At 42.8% G+C, this 25,000-nt stretch overlaps 1 protein-coding gene and 1 long non-coding RNA gene across 7 annotated transcripts in view; one reads left to right on the forward strand and one right to left on the reverse strand.

Moving 5' to 3' along the window:
* The window catches only part of LOC146598745 (uncharacterized), a 14,794-nt gene extending 9,352 nt beyond the window's left edge, over positions 1-5,442 (reverse strand). For 2 of the 3 annotated variants that reach the window (XR_014895214.1, XR_014895213.1), the window contains exons 1-2: positions 5,143-5,442; positions 4,605-4,664 (exon numbers count right to left, since the gene is read on the reverse strand). This is a non-coding gene — a long non-coding RNA (uncharacterized LOC146598745). The remainder of the gene's footprint in view (positions 1-4,604; positions 4,665-5,142) is intronic. The other variant, XR_014895212.1, reaches the window with a different exon arrangement.
* The window catches only part of MGMT (O-6-methylguanine-DNA methyltransferase), a 161,296-nt gene that overhangs the window by 122,344 nt on the left and 13,952 nt on the right, over positions 1-25,000 (forward strand). For all 4 annotated transcript variants that reach the window (XM_085299771.1, XM_085299773.1, XM_085299772.1 and 1 more), the window contains exon 4: positions 12,861-13,021. In XM_085299771.1, coding sequence (XP_085155897.1) covers positions 12,861-13,021 — 161 coding nt within the window. The remainder of the gene's footprint in view (positions 1-12,860; positions 13,022-25,000) is intronic.

Raw genomic sequence — 25,000 nt, forward strand, 5'->3', positions numbered from 1 at the left:
CGCCGTGCTGTGCGTCAGCTAGAGAAAGCAWATCCATCCGAGCTGTTCGAGGACAGCTCTCTTCTGTGCGATACAGCGTGTTTTCAGGCGTTTCAAAGGCCGTGACCGGCGATAGCTGCTTCCCCCCTGCCGTCCRCGCTGCTCCGGCACCAGCCCCGCGTGGGGGCAGAGGGGATGTGACAGTAGTCCAGATATTTTCTTTTCAGCAGGCAAATTCTAAACACTTACTGCTTTTARAGTCCAAGATTTTGTTTTATTTATCCTGCCCTCCATATTGTTTTAAAAAATAAAAGATACCACTGTAATAACCAAATGCTTGATGAAGTCTTAATCTCCTCAAGTTCTTTACATATTTTTGAAGAAAATCTGGCTTTCTTCTTCACTTAGAAGTTTTTTAACAAACTTCCGTCGTTCAAAGACTATGCATAAGTTCCTTTTCAGATAGGAGAAAAGTGGCACAATAAAGTTGTGAAATCTAATGAGAAATTGAATTTTTTTTCTCTCCGCAACGTACTTCACTTTGCCCAGCAAAGAGTTGGAGGAGAGTAAGACAAATGTGAGTAGCASTGTGTGAAGCAAGAAGGGTTCGTTCCTCAGGGTGCTAGACAAAATCATTTCCAAAGGTAGCACGTGCTGCTGCCTTGACTTGCTCGTGCCGGGGACCCAACTTAGAGGGCTCGATTAGCTCTGTGCAAGCACGAGGCGGCTGGAAGCCCACAGAGCTGCACGTTTTAGCAGCATAACCRGCAAGAAGAGGACCAGTCCTTCGCGTTGGTGTTAGAAACCTCGTAGTAACGTGAGGAGCGGGAGCAAGCTGGCCTTGGGGACTTTGCTCCGTTTCCTGCCGTCCGTCCTCCCGTGCAGCTGCGTTAGCTGCCTGGAAGATGGTGTTGGAAATGCCCTTCTGAGCTGCGCTCCAAAGAGGTTTCTGATCTGCTCGTCTCCCGGCTCGTTTTAATAACCTGGAGCGGCGGCCCGAGCGTCCGCAGGCGATGCTGGTCAGGGTTCTTGGTGCTGGCTTTCGTCATGAACTCCTGCGCCAGCACGCGTGGAGACAGACTTCTGAAGCTAGAATCCAGCTCCAATAATTCAGCCTGAAATTTTCCTCCTGCAGTTTCCCCATGTACCGGTGGAGATCATAGAGCTGTATCTTGCCAGAGCAGTATAAGGAGTCRAATGTGTATTTTAACTACCTTAGGTATTTTTTAAGAAAAATCCATGCATAATTGGGAGTGTATCTATCTTAGATATGTAGAAAAGATGTAAATTTTGCTTCAGATACCGGTTAGCAACTGGTTCTTACWGTAAGGCACGCTTGCGAACGGAGGTGGTGGGTTTCGGTACAAGGTGATGCCGTGTGGCAGTTGCGCGCAGAGCAGGGAAGAAGCGAAGCTCAAGTGAACGTGCTAAAACGCAGAAGCTGAGGACAGAAATGAAGGCAGGCTGGTGTGCGCTCGAAGGGTCCCCGGCAGCCAGCCCCAACACGGTTAATTGCCTGTGATAAAACCGACCTCGGAAGTCCAAGGGGAGAATTCTTTTATATAAGAAAAAATGTTTTGTAACAATTTCTTGTAAGTGCTGAAATTAACTGACTTTCTTKTAACCTAATTATAGATAGAACCGATGATATCACCTATGTTTAATGTTGTCTAATGTCTTTGGTGGAAATGTACTGTCATTTTTAACTGCTGAATTTTAGTTTTTTGGTTTAAAACATCTCATGTGAAAYGTCTACTGGCTTGTTGTTGGTTGAGGGTCTTCTGGGTGTGCATTGGATTTCCTGCATCCTCAGTCTAGAATAGGTTGGTTCCTTCCAGGTAGAAGATACAGAGAAATTCAGGATTTCTGCTTTTTTTAGACAAATCTTCCRGTTGTTCTGCTGCAAAACCTACTGATTTGGAACAGAAATATTTATGAAGAGACTACTCTCTTATCAGGAATATTTTTGTTCTCCAAATATAGCCACGCTGTAGGCCTTTGAAAAGTCTTCAATCATTAATAGCTTAATTCTTTGCTGATGGTATATTTTTAGAAAGGACAGAATAGAGCAGTGTTTTTCCCTGCAGTTACTATTTTTCTGGTAACTCCAGGTCACGACTGGATGTGCTATACCATCAGTTTGATTTACTGTCTATTTTATTCCCACGTCCTGGTTTCCCAGTCCTTCCTTCTGCAGACATGTTAGCTGGGGCTAAATTCCTGTTGGGAATAAAAGCAGGCGCTTTGCGGGGAAATGCAGCTGCTTTTGAGACGGACCGCTCTGGACGGTGAGTCGAGCCGTTGGCCGGGGATACGGGCTYCGTTTCTCCTGCGGAGCCCAGCGGCGATGCAGCCGGAGGGGGCTGCTGACTGCCTTTTCCCTGCTGTGTCTGAATGGCCTCTGCTAGCACGAATGAAGTAGGAACGAAATCCAGAACGAAATACGGAGAGAACAAGAATTAGTCTGGAAAAAAATTAATTGGGAAGGTAAAAAAAAAATCAGTCTTTGAATTAGTGACCAATACAGAGGTGGAACCTGAAATCCAGTATAGGGAGGTCAGATCGAACTGAGACTGCTTGAGCYATAGCTAAGGGTGATGGGCAGGAGGATGGGTGGTGGCCAGGGTAGGAAAAGGGTCGAAAACTGAATCTGGAYAATGTTAGGGAGAAGGAAGGAGGTTGGCGTTGGCTGGGCAGTGGAACGGGCGCTCTGGAGGGCTTTGGGGGCTGGGGCTCCTAACAGAAGATCGAGACGGGGGCAGAGCCCTGACCTCTGCGTGGCTGGCCTTCACCTTGCCATTCTTTTAGCAGAGATCTTTGTCTATAATCAGATACACTTCTCAGAAAACACGATGAATATGTTCAAGAGGAATAAGCCAAGACCACGCACGCTGTTGTCCTCCTGTTCCTTGTGGTCGCGGAAAAGTCTGCCTCTCGCTGATTGTTTTGTTTCCTCCGCGGTCCCACAACGCTGTGTCCCAGGGCAAGATCTTACCTGGAATCTGTGTCTCTTTATATAGGATTCCAATCAAAACTTTAATGGCGCAGGGCAGTGAGTAGCATTTAATGACCTTCAGTGCTATCGCTTGAGTCTTTTGGGCATTGACATTGATTTTCCTTATCTTGGCATGTGAAGACAGGAGTCTCCCTTCTCCCTTCTTTGAAGTGTTTGCTGGTACACACTAGTAGTACAGAATAATCAGGCAGCATCTTTCCAGGCATCGCGGCTGGCAGCAACGATGGGCTGCGTACGCAGGTTTCTTAGACAACCTCCGTTCAGTTCCTGAACTTAACATCATTAATTGCAAAAGCCAGAAAAAAGACTAGTCCATATAGATGCCTACGTATTTTACTCAAGAGGTGCGTCTATGTTTGAAATCTCTATTTGATACTTAATTTTTTCATGCAGGTGTTCATGTTTCATTTTCAGGGTAAAGGAGAGGTACAGTTTTAACGCAGAACTTCCAACCAAACAGATCCRTACGAATTTAAATCCTCGAAAATAGGTAAAGGCAGAATGGGAAAAGTATTGTATGACAAAGAGTTCTGAGTTCTTACACTCTCCCTTAAATATATCAATTTCTTCTTAATAGATCTTAAAAGGAACTGTGATGGCAGTAGTTCAACGAGAAGTGGGGGTTTCTTCCTGTTTATTGCAGCTCTCATCCTTTTTTTAATCTGTTACTGCTAACATACAGGCACTTCATTTAAAAGAAGCTAAATTAAGCTATGTGAGAATATGCTTCTTGCAYGCATTTTAAGCTTAGAAAGCTGCTTTGTTCATTGATTCAGTTGTGAGGAAAAAAGCAGCACAGACATACGGCTATTTGAACTCTTTATTTGCCACATTTGCAATATTAATAACACTGTTTCTAGAAGTTGTCACATCAAGTAAAAGATCTTCATTCCAGACTGTCTTTTGGGGCCAAACTGAGACTGGATGCATGCATTTAATAAATTGTAGTCTGAAGTAGTCATTTTTGTAAATAATTAGCTTCAGTGAAAGAATAAGTTAGCATATTGTATGCATCTAATGTTGCAAATGTACATACAGCAAACTTTCCTATTAATCAACAGTCAAGCACTGTAAGTTGGGTCTCATACATAATGAATTGTTCTTAAACCTCCTGGGTTTCATTGATAGAAAAATAAGAGAAAACACAAGTGTAGTAAGCTTTTGAATAAAATTTAACGAGATTGCTCTGCATCCTGTAATTGTTTTGGAATCATTAGAGACCAAATAATTCATCTGCAGTTTTGGGGTGGCTTTAGCCTTCATCTATCAAAGAAAGACTATTTAAATTACATTTAGGTGTTGATAAAATGCATTTTTATTTACTTTCACAATGAAGGCTTCAGTAAAAATGCCTGCTAAATATATGTACAGTATTTAAAGAATAGTGCTGCGTGACGGAGTCTTCTTTTTATGTTAACTTCTGTGTTCTAATTATTACTGGGTTTTTTCTGTTTGAAAAGTAACACTCCAGCTGTATTTCTTTAAGCAAAACAATGAGCTGGAGAGTAAGACAAGCAGGTCAATGCTACCACAGAGACTGCTAGATGTAAGAAAAACGGTAAAACAAATCAGCTTTTGCTCTTCAGGCAAGGTAACTTTGTATACRGACCTGATTTCTGTTGTCTTCATATGCATGAGAATTGCATGTAGAGTTGTCTTCAATCATCTGCTAAATAAAATAAGAAAATGCAACTAAAAAATATGAAGTACCTCGCCTTATAAGTTATTCTTCCCCTTCATATCCATTTAATGACAGAAGAGTTAGTTTTCAGATCCCAGAAAATTTGCAGTGAGTTCTGTTGCTAATTTAAAAATGTATTCTGAATGCAGAATAAATGGTGACACTKTCCCATCCCCCAGTGATGTCTTTAATTAATTGTATTACTAGATTTAAATTCCAGTGCAGCCGATCTCCCTTCCATAGTGCTACCAACAAGCTCGGTTGGGGCCGTGCTCATGCACACTCCGCGGTGACTGAGACTTCCAGGTTGGACACCCAACGGCCATTGGATCGTGCTCGCTCCWTCTACGGCTGCAGGTACCTCCTGGTGTTTGAGTCACCTGTGAGGCTCAGGCTACAGTAGAGCTAGGAACTCCTCAAAATTAACTGTACTAATGACCTTAAGCCATGCAGATACTTGACCTACCTGATGTGTCCCAGCTGATCAATGCCTAAGGCAGAGTTTAATTGCTGACGCTCGCTGCCGGGAGACACCCTGTATCTGCCGTAACTTGTTACTTAGTTGAGCCTGTCTGAGAGGCGATATCCGAAGAAACAGGGATGGGGAAGGAGGGCAAGCGTTCACATGCAGGAAGGATATGTGAAGTCTTCTGGCTGCGGTGGCSTCTGTGAAGTGTGACATCTCGTGTGGAACGTGACCCAAGGACCCTTTTTTTCTCGGTGGTCTCAAACCACTTAGAGACTCTTTGGTCTTGTCCGGTGCTCTGAAAACTTTTTTGCTTCTAAAATGGATCATAGAGGGATKATGGCTACAGCCTAAGCTCTTCCCTAAGGTGATGACAGAATTCTGCTGTAATTCTAGTGGGCAATATTCCCAAAAATGTTTTCCTCTCCGCCCATGGGCAGATTCTTCTGTAAGATCCTTTTCCATAAGCCTGATGTTAAAAAGCCGTACTTTTTTTTCCTACTGTGAGGGTAAAAGCCATTCAGAAGTCCACCCACATTCTTATTTTTGCTTGACGTTAAATAGGTCTGCAGTCTCCAAGAGAACCATGTCTAAATTGCTGTCAGATTGCATCACACATTCTTGCAGCCTAGCAGGACTACAGGGTCATGTCAAAGCCTATTCTTTATAGTTCCAATCTGCTACAGCAACAGGCCTCTGGTCTTTCTCCCTTAACAAGAAGATTAGCATGACAGCCACATGGAGTCTTTACGTGYATTCACAAAACACTTGTTTAGGTTGGGCTTCAATTACAGAGTAGAGCAACGGTGGAGGTTTGGTCTTTGAACTTCTTTTGGCCCCGGGACTCCAAATGTCTCTAATGTACTTACTGTTTCTATCATCTTTTACAATTTTTGTTTTGGGGAGAGTTTTGGGAAAAGACTTTTAATGTCGGCATATAAGATACTGACTAAGAGAAGAGGATATTGCTGTTTTATTTATTTCCCCACTCTCTGCCCTCTCTCCCCTCTTACCTTTATTAAAGCATACCTACTGTAGTCTTTCTAATCCTAAATGGACATAGGATAATTCTGGTAATTTTTGGACCTATTCAAGACACAAACTTCTAAGTCAAATGGCCAAAGCAGCATCAATATACATGAGAGAAAAAACACTCRTATGTCACACTGGTAGCTCTTCCCATCCTCTTTACCCCAGCCTGGAGCTACTCTCCAAAGTAGAGAAGCTGAGTATTGTACTACCCTGTAAATATACTTGCAGATTTCCAGGGACAAACTGCAATGCCTTCTGTTGCAGGTTTAATTAAGATTTAGTATCTGTTTCTGTCAGGAAGTTTGGTCTCTTTTTCCTGGTTGTAAATCTGGTTACTTGTCCTGAAAATGTAGGACCTGGCAAGTTTGGCGCTGGAGAGCAACTGAGCTTTATAAACAGCCAAGGCAYGTCAATATTTTGCTTCAAAGGCAGAGATTATTTCCTTCTCCCCCTTCCTAGCTGTTTTAGATGTCTAACCACCTCCCCTTCTGCAGAAGTTGTTTCTGGCTCTTGTTGTCTCATCTCCCACTTCGCACTCTTGCTTGCTTTCTTCACCTGTCCCCTTTAGGCTTTGTGATATTGACCCCTTACTACCCTGATTTCATTGCTGAAAAAGCACAAACGTTGCCTAGGTACTTTGCCTTCATCTGAAGGGCTTGTCCACCTCTGGGGAGAGGGGGCAGGCATTACTTTGGGGGTGGAAAGCCGGTGTCACACTAGTCAGTGTGTAAAGGCTCTCTGGAGTGAAGGCAGGCTAAGAGAGGGTTTTAGTGAGATTTTGTGCCATCTGCATCATGACGAGAACAGCTCATGATTACTTTCAYAGCACTAAGGTCAGGCATACAAGGATCCAAAAGCCTCGTAATTAGGATCAATATTTTAATAACTTGATATATTAATTATTTGTTTTGAATAAAAGTACTTAGGGTCTTTGTTCAGGGAGTACAGTAATAGAAATTGTGTACATACTTAAAAAAAAAATAAGAAAGGATGTGGCTGAAGAATGTTCAGARATCATTGTTTTCTAAATATCTGAAGATAAAAGGATATTGCAAACCTGATGATCTTCACTGCAGGTGTACCACAATGTCAAAATACAACRTAGTTGGTGAGTGATGACCTGCAAAAGACCAGAATTAACATGATAGATTAGAAGATTGAGAAGTTAGATGTAAAAATGTACATTCCATCGATTTTTATTGTGGAGGGGCTTTTTTACTTTTCTTTTGTCTTTTTCCTTGCTGTTACCTGGGTGGAACTGTTGTAGTTGTTACAGTCGTATAATACAGTATTTATCTGAGTCTACCCATATGTGCCGGTGGCCATTAGCTAACTGCACTCTAAAGGCATAAGAAGGTGCAGTTTTTATTCTTGTTAGTTTGGAGGCTTTTTTGTTTTGTCTTTTAAACAACTTAAGATAAAGGAGAATCTTCATTAGCTCTCGGCATCCATAGCCATGTGTATAGACCTCCTCGTGGCTAACCACTGGAGGGTGAGTAGTCATCCAGGGGCAGAGCATTCCAGCGTGTCCGGTGGCGTGCAGTGCAACCTGGCGCTGTATGTTCTGTTCAACCAAGCTATTATATTTAAGAGTTGCAGGTGCCTATATGACATTGTCGTAATACTTTCCTACATTTACCTTCATCCTAAGGAAATTGCCAGCAGAGCCAGTGTAGTATATTCTCCTTACTGGAAATGACAATTCAAGGTCCATCTTGTAATGTTTCAGTTCAGTTTTCTTAAGGAGAGGTTGTGGCAAAAAATATCTCAGAAATAAAATAAATCATTAAGTAAATAGATACCAATTTAGAGCATGGCCACCCACAGTAGTGGTGTGTCCTGAAACGTCGTATTTCTCCRGTTTTCGTAACAGCTAAGCTATTTAGAATGATCCTGCAGCCAATTTGCTGCTTACATGTTTGTTTTGGAAGCATGTTGGCCACTTCCAGTTCTTGGCAAATGGTTTGGAAGAAGCCTGCTAAACTGAAACAGGTGGTGGTTCTGATTTTCTCCCCCTCTGTTAAAACCATTTTTTYCCTTTATTTCATCGCATGCAAATGTATAACAAGTCATAAAAGAGATACAACTGGGATCGGAACCTCCCAAAGACCCCGGTCGGCTGTGTGGATGCCAGAACCCAGAGGTTTGCCTAGGTTTCTCAGACTTAAGAAAGCAGCTTAAATGGAAATAAACATGTAGGACGTCAGAACGAGCAGTACGGGCTGGCTGTCSTGTGTGTAGGCTGGAGTCTGCCCCTAGGATCCAGTGGATTCCCTTAGCTAGGGATCGAACGTACCGTGGGTCTTGTGCTTCACCACCAAGGGCTGACCTGAGGAGCTGTGGCTCCGCTGGCAGCAGTAGTCATTCCTGGCCTCAGAGAGAGTCCTCTCTTGGCCAGGCTGGTGAGAAAYGGGCTAAACTATGTCAGCCAGAAGCTGGTCCTTAAAGATTTTGCAGCAGCAAAGCTAAGGTCCTTTGCTCGTACTAACAGAGGAGTGAGATGCACATTTCTCTCCGTTTCTTGAGTTTTTAGATGCAACTGCTTATTTTATTTTCCAGTATAAAAATAAAAAATAAATTTTGTTGAATCACAGGTTCAAAACAAGCATGGTGCAAATGGCTACTTTGGCTGTCATGCTGTTAGTTGTTGGCTGTTGGCCACTGGTGGTTGTGCTGCCAGGAGTAAGTCTCTTCCTCTAGGGATCACTGAGGGGAAGAGCATTAATACAGCAGGTGCCCTGGTTTCTGCTTGTTCATTGCTTAAGACTGGGTACAAGTAATTAATATAAATGTTGGATGGGTGCCTCTAATATACAGTTACCCTTTTTCTGTCTTTCTTGAATTAGAGATGATAAAATATTAATGTATACAATAGGGTGTTCAGAAAACTTCCAAGGAAGCATAATATTGAAGAGAGGAATTTCACATGAGGGGGGAAAATTTTACATAATCTAACTCGTCTGCTCTCCTTTTCTTCTTATGAATGTTTTGGGACTACTTTTGCCTTACTTTTTGAAATGTRTGTTTGGTTTAGTCGGACCAAAGTATGGCTTTGAAGCCTCAGAAAACTGTTTTAAAGACAGCTGGTGATTCAAGTTGAATTTTTAATGACTAGGTAGCTTGTAGAAGGAGTGCTGCTATGCAACTCAGGAAAGAAAAGGGGAGGAGGAAAGAGAGGGGAGGAGGGCCAGTAGAAGACCTGTGCATTAGTAATGTTCTTTCTTTATCTTTATTAATGCCGTCAAATTCCCTGGAATATGTGAAGACTTTTTTTTTAATCTTTCTGCCATTTAGAAGTTCTCAGCCTATGTATTGGTGAATTGCCTTTGTATTCTACAGGAAAATAAATCAATKAATTCCTATCAAGCACCACCTCTTCTTGCAAAGCCTTTGTTTTCTTSACCCGTCGTAGAAGGTGGCACGTGTTGCAAAAATCTTTGGTGGCAAAGTGGCGGGAGAGTATCTGGAGATATTCTACAGTGACAAGGCACTAGTCTTAAAAATAGCCATAAAAAATTAAGCTTTGCACTGTCAGAACAGTCCWGCCAGGGAATGCTTTTATTCCTTCTCTSCAGAGAAGGAGCTGGGAGTTCTGGTGGACAACAAGTTGACCATGAGCCAGCAATATATCTTTGTGGCCAGGAAGGCCAATGGTATCCTGAGGCGCATTAGGAAGAGTGTTGCCAGCAGGACAAGGGAGGTGATCCTCATACGGAGTACTGTGTCCAGCTCTGGGCTCCCCAGTACAGGAGAGACATGAAGGTACTGGAGAGAGTCCAGCGTAGCGCCGCGAAGATGACTGTGGGACTGGAGCATCTCCTCTATGAGGAACGGCTGCGAGAGCTGGGCCTGTTCAGCCTGGAGAAGAGCAGACTGAGAGGGGATCTTACCAGTGTCTACAAATAGCTTAAGGCAGGGTGTCAAGAGGATGGGGCCAGACTATTTTCAGTGGTGCAAAGCGACAGGACAAGAGGCAACGGACACAAATAAAACACAGGCAGTTCCACCTGAATATAAAGAATTTCTTCACTGTGAGAGTGACGGAGCACTGGAGCAGGTTGCCCAGAGAGGTTGTGAAGTCTCTTTCTCTGGAGCTGTTCAAAACCCGCCTGGACGCAATCCTGTCTAACAGGTGACCCTGCTTGAGCAGAGAGGTTGGACTARGTGATCTCCAGAGGTCATCACCTTCCAACCTCAACCATTCTGTGATTCTGTAGCTTACTTCTAAATATGGAGCTAATGGCCTGATGGTTGAGTCAGGCCTTTCAGCAAAGCCCTGAGCAACCCCTGCCCCAGCACTGGCCTCAGCGGTAGGTGCTGTGCGTTGCTGAAGCCTGGTTTCTGGCTCCTGGCCTTTTCAAGGGGGGAGAAAGACCATCGTTTGCTGCTCTTCTGGAGTCAGAGGAAATTGCAGTACCTTTTTGCCAACTTCCCGTTGGGGGAGAGCTGTGATTCCAGCTGTTCATTATCTGTTTGCTCGCAGAGAGAGCTGATGCAGAGCCGTGAGGAGATGTAGTCTCTCATTTTTATTATGATATTACAGGCCAAATCATTTCCAGRCTCCAGAGTATATGAAACAAGATGATGTGAAAACCATAAGGTTGCTAGTTTTGAATGCTTTCTCTGCTCTTCTGGATAAATGGAGCAGAAAAGTCTACCAACTTCTCGTGGAGATTTCAAAGGCATTATTATATTCTATAGTTACTATATTGTAGTAGCTTTAACAGTCTACAATAAAACTGAGCCCTGTTCTGCTGAGCGCTGTACATGTGCAGAATAAAAGATGATCCTTGGTGTCGAGAACTTGGTCTGAGGTCCATATCGTACAAATAGTCCTGGGAGAAGGTTATGCACAGATTTTCCTATAGTTAAAGCTTTTTTTAGCAAGACGATTTTAAATGCCAAAACAACGTAAAGTAGACCTCACTTTATATAGCAAATCAGTACTATTTTGCTTTCTCCCCAGAGAAAAATCAAAGTTGTAATTAAACTGGACAAAAAAAATGGAAAGGGAGAGCTACGCCTGCACTCACTCGTTAGTGTCTGCCAACCTGGATCCTAAGCTGGTTTTTCATTTCCTTGCGTTTTTCTTCCGCTCCAAGCAATTGGTATTTTCTCTTACTTGCAGCATACTTGAACATCCTGGGGAATTTGTTTTGTTCTGCTTTTTCCCCAGAACTAGCTGGCAAGGCCGCGCTCATTCTTGCTCGTCTCGCTGCCGTTGGCTCGGATCCTGTGGCACTCCGACTATCACTACGATCCTCCCTCCTTTCTACTGCCTGGGGAAACATCTAGCCTGTCACCGGGAGGCTATCTCMTTGGGTTGGGGGAGCACACCGTTGATTAATTACGACTTCTTTTCTTGGGGTTTGGCCGTGTTTCCAGCAGGGGAGGGGAAAAAAAGGAGGAACCTCAAAGAGTGAGAAGACTTCAGGGTGCTTATGAGTGGCAGGAAAGGTTCTGGATGCGAGGAGATGGCCAGCTGCACTTGCAGATTTGGCAGCCATTCTCGGTGCCGTCTGCTTCTCGCTCTTCCCAGCAGTGCTGGAGCCTTGCTCGTTCCTCCGCCGCGCATTGCTAACGGCTGTGGGTATTTATGGGYGTACGGTGACACTTCCCTGGAGCTTTCTGCAACGCACCCGCAGCAACGTGGCCTCGCGCGGTGCGGGAGAGCACGAGGAGTTCCCCRCTGATGCTGCTTTGCCAAACTCAAAGCAGGTGCGTTGGGAAACGTGGCTGAATATTTGCAAATGCTTGTCAGTACTCTTACAGCAGCATTGTTTTTTTCCCAGAGAAAAGGAAGAAAAGAGCAGCAAGGGGAAAAGTACATCTTCGTGTTTGCGGGTGCTTTCTGTTCTTCTGCCTCGTTCTTGAGTATTCGGAAAATATGAGCTGCCATTTAAAATTAAATGAATTCTCAATTGCTTCCTTCCAATTCAATCAGGGCAGGAAAGCAGCAGCAGGCCCAGCAGCCGGGAGGCATCGCGGAAGCGGAAGGCGCTGCTCCTGCGGGAACGGCTTCCTCCCTGGCATCGGGGCTGCACAGGAGAAACCCCGGCGCCTCTCCTCCGCACAGGAACATGTTCCCTCCATGGAGGCCCACCAGCCCGGCGTGGTCTTTGCTTCCCRACATTTCCCGCTTGCCTGGGGCATTTTCCTCTCGCCTTGCTTTCATTACCATGTTTTTCCAGGTGCAAATAACCTTGCGTTGACATTGCATCTCAGGAGCTAATAAAGAATCTGTTTTATAATTGCTGCTATGAATTATCTCACCGTTGTCAGAGTGGGGAAACAACAGAGTTTGAGCCTGTGACTCAACATTGAATGCTTTGGGGGTTATATATTTTCCTGCTGATGTAGGGAGTATGAATATTCACTTCTATAATGCAAATGTCAAACACTGTAAGTGGTGTGACGTTCAGCCTCTCTGTATTCAAAAATACATGAAACAAGTGTTACTGAGATGCTTTCTGATTCAGGGGAAAATATTGCTTTATTACCATGTCTTCTGTAATTGGATTTCCATTTTTCCCCTCCACACTACACTGTCGTTCCCCGTTTGAAGACAAAGCAGGTCTGGCACTAACTTYTTTCTTCCATTTAGCGGCAGCGTTACTTTCTCGGCACTGAACTCGAGCAGCAGCGAGGCCCCGCGGCTCACGGCGCTGCCTTTCTCTCTTTTCCAGCGCCGGCGAGACCCGGGCGACGTGCGAGGTCGACGCCGGCCCCGCGCCGCTGCCGCCGCCGCTGCAGCAGTGCGCCGCTTGGCTGCGCGCCTACTTCTGCGAGCCGGCGCTGACGCTGGCGCTGCCCCTGCCCGCCTTCCACCACCGGCTCCTGCAGCGAGGTAGGTCCGCGCTGCGGTCCCCCAGCTTGCTCCATGCCCTGCAAACCGCTGGCGATGGCTAAGGCACGTAAGGGGGGCGATGTTTTTCCGTTCCTGCTTTGCTTCCTCAAATTGAGCGCAGATAATGTTTTAATGTTTTTAATAAAGAACAAGTGCTGCTACAAAGTAGATAGACTATTCATGAACTTCCATAAAAACGTGCCCTGGGAGAAGTTTCTCCTGGCCGTGTAACGCTTATTGGATTTTTTTCCTGAAGGCTTCTAAATAGAAGTCAGTCTCATGAAACACRATAGCAGACTCTAGTACCAAAGAAAAAAAGAATCACAGAAGTCTGCACTTTGYGATGGCTTTTTGTCTCCCCACGAACGTAATCCTTTCCCAGTGAACAAAATCTTCTTTTTTGAGAGCTACGTTTTATGAGGTAGCATAATAAAATAGCGCCAGAAAGGGGCCAGTCTCCTCGCACTGCACAAGGCAAGATAGCACTGGCTTTTGTATAAACTTTTACACTTTTTTTGCGGAGTTGTAGCCAGAAAGATTCCCCTCTGTTGGGAAATCAGTGCCAAATTACTGTTCCCAAGAGTAAAAGTACTGAACAGGAGTTGTTGACCGGCTTTTCCCTCCCTGATCCTGTTCATTTCAGCTTGACGCGTAGGACTGTRTCTTACAGAGCAGGAGCGGTACCTAAGTGCACGTGTGCAACTGGTGTCAGCCTGGCATGTGGGACGTGACACACGCATTTTTGTGGACATGCACCCTCGCGAGTAGGTGCTCAACTCTGTATTGCTGATTGCTGGGTTTATTCACATTTGAACAAGGGAAAGGCTTCCCCTTGTTATKAGGCTTTCTTGCTCTTAAATATCTGTTAGCTGCAAGTGGGAAAACAAAATCAAAACGCAGTTGTTCTACAGGGTGTCGCACGGATAATCCGGTTATTCTTTTTGCAAGGCACAAGTCTTCGATTTGGTTAGCTTTCCACCGTACCTTCATTTCAGTGGTAAACTTCTGCACTAATCATTTCATATTAGGAAAATTCCTCAATGTGGCGTCTTTCATAGACAAATTACAGGGTAAGTACTGAGTATTTTCCAAACTTCCTGAAACTTGCGTACTGCACTGTGTCCCTCTAATTTTTATACAGCTGCTAATACAATTCTTTTTAGAAATATTGGTGAAACTACTTATTAGCTTGTGCAAAATTAAGAAATAATGAAACGTCAAATAATGATACGTCAAAAATGCCAAAATGTTAAAYTCCCGAAAGCACTCCTGAAATACAGCCTTTGAGTCAATGAAGTTACCATCCTACRGTTTCTTCGCATTTTTTATCAGCTGGGTTGGAACTGAAGAGTGCTGTTGTGCAAACGTCAGGGTTGGAGTGACTATGGCTGGGTGGAGCGAGGTGGGGCCATCGCCGCCGCAGTTACTGCTGTTCACCTTCCACCTAGTCTTTGGGTGAAAACGGGGGAGTTCTGTTGCCAAGATAATCCGCCAAAAGCTTGTAAAACATTTAAGGTAATGCTTGCTCCTTTTCCTAAATGGACTGCTGAGGTCTTTTTAGCTTGGCTAATATTTCAGCTGGAGCGTAAGTATYGCTGATGTCGCTTTTGCTACCGGTTTGGGGTTTCGTGCCGGGGTACGCTCGTGCCGGCAGCGGCCGGGGATGTGCCGTGCGCCGTGCTGTGTCGTGCCGAGCCGGGAGGCCCCGTCCCGCAGCGAGGCTGCCCGGCGGCTCCGCGGCTGCCGGCCCTGCCGCGGCCGGGCTTCCCCGCGGAGCGGGCGCCTGCAGCCGCCCTGCTTCCCGCTGAACGGCCCGGCCTCGTGCTGAGCAGCAGCCGTAATGGGCTTTGACCTTCGGTATCGCAGGTTCAGCGTTTTGCAGGACTGAGGTATGTTTTTCTCATTTTAGCATGCGCCGATGCAGGTTTTTTTAATTTAGTTCAATTATTTGTTCTTGGACCAAGACCAGGTGTGCGTGTTTTATGGTGAGGGGGGAGGCAAGTACATAATGGAAATGCTGACACAGTTAATGGGCACAAATCACACTGATGTGATACTGTTTTTATATAGCCTCTTACGTTCTCTTCTCAGTAATTCTTTCATATAATAGAATAAATTGGCATTGGAAGGAATGTGGAAAATACATGTCAAAAATTTTAAGAAGTTATTTTAAAAAGTTATTTAGTAGAAAGGTAAGGTCAAAACTGCATTATAATGGAACATATGCTACATTTCAGTTTATCTGTAAGTCAGAATGACAGTATTGCTAAATTAAGAATTTGGTATTTATTTACTTTTTCACATTTACACTTGAAAGTGCCTGCTTGTTCCTSCAGGCACTTAAAAATGCAGAACAAACATACGGGCGACAGTAGGCATCCAGAGCRGCGAAGGCTTGCCTCCTCGCTCCGGCTGCCTGCACCTCTGTGTCGGCTCCGCAGCGGCTCCCCTACGCAGTCGCCCAAACCCGCAGCCCTCCTCCTCCTCTCCCCGTCCTGTGAATACGACCACGTATACTGTGGTTCTTTTAAATTGCGTGATTTGAGTTAAATCATCAAGTGTTTGCGATAAGAGCTGATGATGGCATCTTTTCTTTCTTCTGAATCAGTGCTTATGTCAAGCCTTTTTTTTTTTAACTTCCTCTGTGCTAGCATCATCTAAGGGCAGTAAGGGTTTTGCTTATTTTATGACAAAGATATGAAGGAGGTTCCTCATTTAATAAAATGACACTTTAAAACGAATGTTAAGGGCTTTCAGGATGAAGCACTTCTCGATAACCGATCGGTTTTCTGCAGTTACCTTTGTGGAGAACATTAGGGAAGGGTCCTTGTGGAGAAAAAATTATGGCAATCAACTTCAGGATAACAAAAGCAGGGAGACGGGCAAGTTCAGAAAGTAAAGGTAGGCTCTTGCATCTATCCACAGTGCTGCTGCATGGTTATTGACCACCTGAGAAAATGTTGATGCAGGCTTTATTTTYCTACGTTCCTAGAGAAGTGAGAACTTCCAGCACCATCCCGCAGTCTCCGAGGAGGAGGCCCTACACACTGCGATAGCCGTTTCATTAGGCTGTCGTGATTCGGTTTGCAGAGCATGTGCATTGCCCTTGCACTAGCAGTCTAAATTCTGACTCTTGCTATTTCAGTGGCTCATTTTGTGACCTGGATTWTTTAAACTAAGTTATTATTAAAATTGGGAAAGTATTTAAGAGCGCTCTCAATACAGAATTAACATTTGCTTCTTTTCAGTCATCGATGGTAACATTTGAAGCCGGAACGCACAGTTTGCATGACAGGACTAATTTCATTAGCTCACAGAAAAWGGCCCATTACTCCAAAATGACACCAAGCTGGAGATCTCGGGAAGCCCCGCTTTCTCATTTTCATGGATGTGGAGAACCTCCTTTTCATTTGCAGGATCCCTAGAGGGAGGCATACAAGTAAAAATTTCCAGGCCAGTTTCTCAACACCTACAGAAGCTGCCAGCTTACAGACTTTCCAGTTTAACCTGTGCAGCCAAAATCTTTTTGAAAATGCAGTTGAAAAATCGAAATTTTCAAAGATTTGTGTCATGGCCAATGCTAGAAATTCATCGTGCAAAGAAAAAGTAGTTTTTACTCCCTAAAGCTTTGTTCCACCTCTCCACAGCACGTCTTTAAGGTGTTAGGTCTCAGAAAAATCACAGAAAGCTTATAGGGGAAAATGATTAATTAATCTTAAAGTGTAAAGGTCGTTAGCCCCCTGTATAAAGGAAGATGAAAAGTTGACCTTGGTATTATTTTGATACCTATGTATGAATYGCTTGATTTGTGGGTTTCTGAAATGACAAAGGAAATGTTAAATGGCCAACGATGAATTTTTCCTGACTTTCTTTATTTACTATATTCTTTATTTAGTCTTATAAACTTACTGGTTGAGATTCCAGAAAACATCGTACCATTGGACACTGGAGGAAAGAACAGTTGTATATTTTCAGACCRGATGGCTTATTAGAGAAAGGAGAGCAGAGGAAATTGGACACACGAGAGGGTTTTCCTTGAGCCAGTGGCAAACAGCAGCCCTCGGGCTCTGCTCTTTCTCCAGGAGCACGTGCGTGGCAGCCGCCTCAGCACGAGGGCCTTTAGCTTGGCAGAAGTTGCTTTCAGAAGCAGGCTGGTGATCCGAATGAAAATGGTGTGCGCGTGTGCACGCATGTGCACGTGTAACCACGGGTGATGACGCTGGAGGAGGAGCAGTTAGAGCCGCGGCTGGAGCCCGCAAGGGCGAGCTCTGCATGCCAGCTTGGTAGCTGAAATTTCCGCTGTCTAATGCATGTTATTAATCCAAGAAGGGATATTGATGAAACACCTCATACGTAGTGGGAGCTGGGAGTCTTCAAAGAAGGAGGAACGTACCTCCATTCTGTCTTCAAGATGACTTAGTTCTGTACCCAGGCCTGTAATCAATAATTACCTTGTGATTTCCTGAGAACCTTCTCTTTCAGAAACTCAAACCACGACGCGAGAGATTAGTGAGCTTGGCAGAGTCGCCTCCAAAGGACAGCAAAGCGCACTATGAAATATTTGTGAGTGGCGGAAGAAACTATTTGCTTATATAGCTCTTGCGGACTGGTTTTTGCTCGTGTGCGGTAGGCTCACCGGGCCTTTCTTGGTTTTGCATTTGTTTGCTGAATCTCTAGCTTKAGGATGGGTCTATAAAGCGAATCTTTCCACGCCGTTACAGGAGTGAAYGCTTTCGTGTCCAAAATGAATTGCTCTTCCTGCCGTGTGCCCGGTGCCTCCTTGCACTGTGCTGGATGATTTCCCGTGGAGGCTGGCCTGGGTCCGGGAAGTCATGGGGGGTCCGTGGGGGTGCTGGTGAGGAGACACCACTGGGTGCCCTTCTGACCGGTGTGGTCAGTCCTCTAAGACTATAAGACCATCTTTTACCACCGTGGGAGATGCTTGATAGCATATTGATGCTCTTCCATCATATTGCTAGTGGAACGTAGTAGCACCTCTTTGCCCAACTATTGTTCCATAAAATTATTTTAAACTAAAAAGAAAAAAATCTGCCCCAATTTAAGATAGAAGAATAAATATTTTATGTTCTGTAGTTCAGCAAAGAGAAATATTTATTTTTTTCCTTTTTGTGGTTGAAATATTCAAATAATAAGTTTTCTGAGGATAAGAGAGCTATTAATTTGGTTTACTTCTCATACAGCAGGTTCAACATCCCATGAATGCTTATAATGAAAAGAATTGTTTTTGAAGATTGTACTGCTTGCCCTGATTACAGCATGCAGTGTATCCCAAAAAGTACAATTTTCTTTCTCATACAATGTAGGCAGACACTTTTTCAATGTATAACGATTACTAAAATAAGAAAAACATTTATGGTATTAAAGTCAATACAGATCTTTTTTCCTTCACTTTTAATTAAAACTTACAAAAAATACATATTTACACACACACACACCTTGTTAGATACTGCCTAGTAAAGCAAGAAGATTTGGTGATTTGCAATTTTGAAGTGAAAAGAAGAAAAATTACTATCTTTATTAACTAGTAATTCTTACAGTAAAGGCCAGTAGATATATATGAGACATATATGTATAGGGATATACATATGTCTATAAAAGGCATGTGTAGTTTCAATTTTCTTCAGTGCTCAATGGGAAAAATGGAAAATTCAGGTTACAGAAAAACTTCCAGGATCCCACCTGTCTCACTGTTGTGTCTGAGTAGTCATCTAATTTCCAGTGAAAAATGGAAAATTCAGTGAAGTTCAGTTAAGAAAGTATAAATCCAGCAGCACTGCTAGGTCATATTTATATTTTGCAGAACTGAATTGCATTATAGCTGACCTGCTCTGGAGAGCAGCAAGGCTTGCCTTTTCCTAGAAAAAAGACAAAACATCGTTCTCGCCATTTATTTATTTTGCAAGTTATGAGAGAACAAATTCCTGTAATTTTGCAATAGAGATTCATTTCATTAAATAGAAAAAATTGAGAATTATTAGCAACTTCCACTTTTTTCATTCCAGCAGCTTCATCAGGCATGCAAATACATTTCTATTTAGGCCTTTAGCAAATGTTATTTTAAAGTAATATGAAGTAATCTGCTTGAAAACGTTAGCACTTCACATATCTGGACATGGCAGATTCAAGTGCAGAGAGATGACAAGTTTTCATATTTCTGTCTGCCAACACAAAATTCAAATTCTGTAGACTGGCAGCTTCTTTTATTACCATTTCATGTGAGAATAGTTTTGATAAGCAGAAAGTCACTGTTTTGTTAGACATTTAATGGATTTTTACAATCCAATACTTTCAAACAGTTTTCTTCAAACAGAAATCAATCGTCTCCAGCCTTCAAAAATGAAAACAAGAAAAACTAGTCCCATTACTTTTATGTCCTGAATTCTTTTTCCAGTCCTTTTCCAACCTTTTTTTTTTGACGTATGATCTTTGAAAGAGTCAAAGTATGGGAGACATCAGGATATATCTATATCTGTTTATATATGTGTGTATCCTGTTGTGGGGGAGGGAGTGAAAGAGCAAGTTAATTAAAAAAAAAAAAGCATAGTATTTTCAGTAGCATGGCTCTTTTTTGTCAATAATTATATATAGGCCCAAGTCATAATAAATGAGAGATATCTGAATGGAAGGTTTATTCTATAGATTTTAGTGGATTGAAATTCCACAGCTGATATTCACCTGAACTGTGGCAGAAATTTTGCTTGCCCTCAGAGTGCGGAATCGGAAGAGCGGTTCGTATCGGAGTAGCCGCGGAGGTGTGCGGCCGTGGAAATCCCCGCACAAGCTGGCTGCTTTTCCGGTGCAGTCGTTCCTGTCCTAGCAACCTCGTAGCAGTGCAGACGTAYGAGGAATAAGTTTCATTTAATTCATTTTCCCTTTGATTTCTTTGCTTGYTTGCCACACTTACAGCCCCCTGCAATGTTTTCACTCTGTTTAATAAGCAATTATGAAAGCCAGATAAAAGATTTTTATGAGTACAGCCCCCCACACCCATTTTCTTGATGAACTTTCAGCCAAGTTAGACCTAATTATTTCCCCTTACCAATGTGAAATATCATCAATGCTCGTATACATCTAGGATGTTTTGTATTTCCCGTGTAAYATGTTTAGTGTTACTGTTACTATGGTAACCAGCTTGTTTCTAAATACCGTTGTTAATAAAAACATTTTTTCRTTATTATTCAAAAATAGTTTTTCACGAAATACCAAAACATAACGGCGCTCGTGGTGTCCTTTTTGAACCTAAGTTCRTCTGAGGGGAAGGCGTTCTGCGGTCGGGATCCTTGGCTGCTGCTTGACCTGAGCGTGCCCCTTTCTCACCTATTCCCACGGCATTTTCCTTTCTGTCCTTCCGGAGTCTGTGACTGTGGGAGCTGACCGCTGTACACTGGGAAAGACACGGGAGTTGCTTAGCTGCAGAAACATACTTTTTTTATTAGAAATTTGCATCCCACACTCTTTTCAGAATAAAATATGCAAGAACCAACATAAATGGCACACTCTTTTTTCTTTCTTTCTTTCTTTTTTTCCCCATGAATTGGGCCTTTGATGATCAAGAGGAGCCCGTATTAAAGGACATCCCTAGAAGGCTGTAGAAATTGTTCCTATTTATGACAAATGTAAAATAGTACAAATCTAGCTGAAAGTGATGGTGTCATTAGTTTGTGAATCGCATCCTTGAAAATAACTGTGGAGGAGCCAAATCGGTTTAAAAGAAGATAACAAAATGGTTTAAGCTACTTAGGTTGAATGCCAATTATATTTTAATATTCAACTGAGCATATTTTACTAAGAAAAAAGGCAGCGTCGACGCATGCATAACTCATTGGCAGCGTCGACCAGCTGTGCCACTCTTCTCTTCGAATCACTTTGTGCATTTTAGTAGCATGGTAATTTAGTAGAGAACTACCTGAGTGATGGCATTTTCAATGAGCAGGTAATCTACAGAGAATTTTTATATGGTTATGAGTTCTGTGCTTCAGCCTGGCAACACAAAAATACATCAAGACCAATTACGGTATCAACTTTCAGCGTGATACCCTTGCCACGCAAGTGCATGTATTTCTGCCCCAGGCATTTCAAATTGCATCTAATTTGAAATCTTTGGGGTTTTAATTAAATTTCAGAATATATGGAATTCTTCATTAGTACCTGCTCTGAATAGCAGATTATACTTCTCTCAGTCTCTCGTTAAAGAAGTAGGCTGTGGTAAATAGCATGTTCAAGAACTGATCATTTGTGGTGCCTGGATATTGGGAAAAGAAATAGTGAAATGCAAAATAATATCAAAAAGATTATTAGTCCAGTGAGGGACTCTTGATTTGTATTTTAATGGAATTTTACATTTCTCTTAATGATTTGCAAATTGTCCTCTGATTATAAGATGCATTAAGCTTTTCATTTTAATGGAGAGACACAGCCATTAGTAGAATTTTTTTTCTGTCTTCTTTTTAGAGTACTTCCCTGCAGCAGATAAATATTGAAACCATTAACACCTTTTGATGTACTTTATAGTGCTGCAGCTTGGACCAATACATGAATGAACGTGGCCTTTTATATTTTAGCACTTCGCTTGAAGCTCCTGATTGTCTTTACATGGGCGAACAATGAATGAAACCATACATTTTCAGGCAAGCAATAAAATAATATGTATTTCCCGATAATTAGTGTTCCAAATGCTTCTGTGAATATCATTCATATTTAATGCAGAAAAGAAAAAGTAAAGCCAACGGAAGTCAAGATCTGAAATTCAGATTGAGGCTGCRCTGACCTTGTCTGGCCATTCTTTAAGGGAGCAGGGTTATCCTTGTGGGGAGGATTTGTTAAGAATTCACAAACAATTTCTCAGCAGTGAAGTACACAAATACAGTCTTGGCTGTAGACACAGGAATATACGTTCTTCATTCATCAGTCTGAAACTCAGACATCCTGATTGCTTTTAGCTTAAAGTGATCCCTTAAATTTTGACACATTTGACTGTGTGTCTTAATTTCAGTGGTTTTGGCCAAAGGGCTTGAAATGAGGGGGAAAAAAATGTTTTTTTATGGCAGGTTATGAAACACAGATAGTATTTTCCTGATAGTGGAAAATTATGTAAAATAATTGGGCTGTTTGTTAGATCAGGTAAATAAGTTATTAGGCAACTTATGAAAATAAGCTACCGTCTCTGTCTGCCTTTTTCAAACTTTTCCTTTCTTGGCACTTTAGCTCTTCCTGCAAAAACTTCCTCCAAACAAGATGGTTACTTTCAGCTGCTTGTCGATTTAGCAAACTCCAAGCTCTGAAAAACCATCGGGGTCTCTGATAGGACTTCTCCTACGTTTGCTTTCAGGGCGTCTGTTTAAAAAACGCGAATCTCGGCAATTCAAATTGCAGTTCGTGTAGCAGTGCGCCGTGCAGGGTGGCACTGTCACCAGTCGAGAGGCCAGGAGGTTCTGCAAAATCACCGTTCACCTCTCCACAGTTGTTTTGCTGACTGCTTAAATATATGTTCCTTTAAAAAAAAACTCTAATGTAACTTTGAGGTTGAAGCCAGGAAATTCTACAAACTAATTGCTGCTGTTTTCAGACATGCCTTGAAAAGATGTTGCATCATTTGTGAATTAGTGTCTGCAAAGTGCTATGTAAGTATTTAGCTTCGTGCATTAGTTATTTATAATTCAATAATAAATTAATACAAACTAAAAAGAAAATCAGGACTTTGATACTGACTTAATTTGTATGCAGTAAGCAAATAGTTACATTTTATTGCAGTTAAGCAATTTAATGACTATTATTTTTAACTTGCACATTTACAAAGTAACTTACAGAAATCCAAAGAAACTGCTGCTCATCGGATAACTGAAGATTCTGTTTTGTGTTCATAACAGAGGGCGTTTGCATTACATTTTTCCAAATTAAAAAATACACATTTTCTAGGGCAGGTTATCTTCAGTAACGTTATCTTCACAGAACAGGTGAGGATGCACATTTCTTGATACCGTGAGATACGCGATTAGCTTCTCTAGAGTAACCGGCCTCGGTGCTAGCCTGCTCCCTGGGCGAAGCGTGGCTGCTTTGTAACCACATTTCCTGGGCGTCAGTGAGCGCTCCTTAAAAAAGGAGCAGCGTTATTTTTACACGATGTAATAGCGTAAAAGGGCAAATGTGTCTGTGCTTGTGAGACGGTGGCAGAACCGCASTCAGTTCTGCACCAGCCGACGGCAAAACTGATGGACGTGTGCCCATAGACGTCACCGGAGCGTGCCGGGGCCCCGGGATGGCACAGAGAAAGTCCTTACGGAGTGTCAAGTGTAGTGCCTACAGCTTCCCGTTTACTTTTAACAAGTCCGGCTTTACGCGTGGTGGARGGATTTGAGTTCTCTGTTTAGGCTTGTCGTTTAGTTTGTCCAGAGCCACCGCATTTGGAGATCATCGAGGTTCCTAGGTTTAGATTTAAGCCTGATGCTCCCGAGTCCAACCACTCGTACTTGAGGCACTTTATTTGAAATACTCGTTGGCTGAGCTCCAGTGTCAGTACTTAAATCATTTACACATTGATTTCTGACACAAATCTCTTAGTTCATTAGCTTTAGTTTTGCGAGAGCAKATAGAGAATTTGAGATTGCAGTGCCCGCTAAACGTGCTCAGCGCTTTGAGCTACTCCGTTTTCACAAAGCCCAGCTCACAAACAGCAAAAAGGGTCAACCGCCTCCGCGCAGCTCTCCAGGTCTGCATCATCACAGCTTGCGAATTCATTTGCTGTCTTGCTGTTGTTCAAACGTGCCTTGAACCAAAGGTCTTGATGAGTTGAAAATATCGTTTGGTTGTAAACTTAATGTGTAAGTATATATAGGAAATAGTACTTAATCAACACATGTGAGTAGTTGAATCTTTTTTCTTCAACTTTCATTTTAAGTTCATTAATATCAGAATGACAATTCCAGCAGATCCGTAAATCTGAAGTTTTCTGCAGAACCTGCCTATCTGCTCCAGTTTAACTATAACCAGATGGTCCTACCTGTCCTTCCTAAATCCCTGTGTAATTAGGAAACTACGTCTTCTGTGATTTATTTAGAAACTGTAGACTAGTTTGTACGTCTTGTTAACAGAGTGAGTCCACAGRGCTGGACCACGTGCGAGGCCGTGGTTTTGTCCTGTTCCAGCAATGTGGGTTGCGTAAATTGAATTTGCTTTTCATTTTTTCTCTGGGGAAGAAGGAGCAACCTTCAGAGACCYGGGATCAGCAGTCGCAATTTTAATGTGCAACAGTGAGAATTCAGAGGAATAGGAAAGCGGGAGGTTGAAGTGGACGCCGGAGTTCTGTTTTAGTGCATATCAGAGGTAATTTTTTGATTTTCGGCCASATTGTGGCCACTCAGGCTACCTTGTCACACCTGGCCCTTGCGCTAAGGACTTCTGTTGCTGTGGGAGAGCAGAATCCAGTTCAGCCTCTACATCAGAGCCCATCAGGGTGAGGTAGAGGACACCCTGGTAAAGTTCTTGGGGAGGACCCGGTCACTCTGACAAAGTGGAATGAGAGAGGAGCCCCTCACTTGYTTCTGTCGTGAATGGAAAACGCAAAGTTAATTTTCTGGTCCAGTCACTTAGAAATTGTAGTGGAATTGGTGCACGGTATCTCTGGATGGACTGTTTTGTCTCCTTTTCGAAACTGGAAAGAACATCTGATGGCAGAAGTTCCCATATGTGAAAATATCCATATTAATGTACCCGAGGGAGAGTCATTCATTAAATACAGATAAAGTATGAAAAGATAAACTACTTCCAAAGTTCACGTTAACTTCAGCGAATGAGGTAGGATCRATATTTCTGAATTGCCATGAACTGCAAGTCTTTTGTATATATGTATATTAGAGTAGTTCTCATGTATGTTAAAAATATTCATGAAGTCATTAAAAAGTTTTTTATACACCTTGCACAGTTCTTCCCTGCTAGGGAAGATTGGCTGTATGTTTTAAAGTG

Source organism: Rhea americana, unplaced genomic scaffold (assembly GCF_003343005.1).
Source record: "Rhea americana isolate MKP2758 unplaced genomic scaffold, rheAme1 scaffold_154, whole genome shotgun sequence".
In the NCBI taxonomy this organism is placed as follows: Eukaryota; Metazoa; Chordata; class Aves; order Rheiformes; family Rheidae; genus Rhea; species Rhea americana.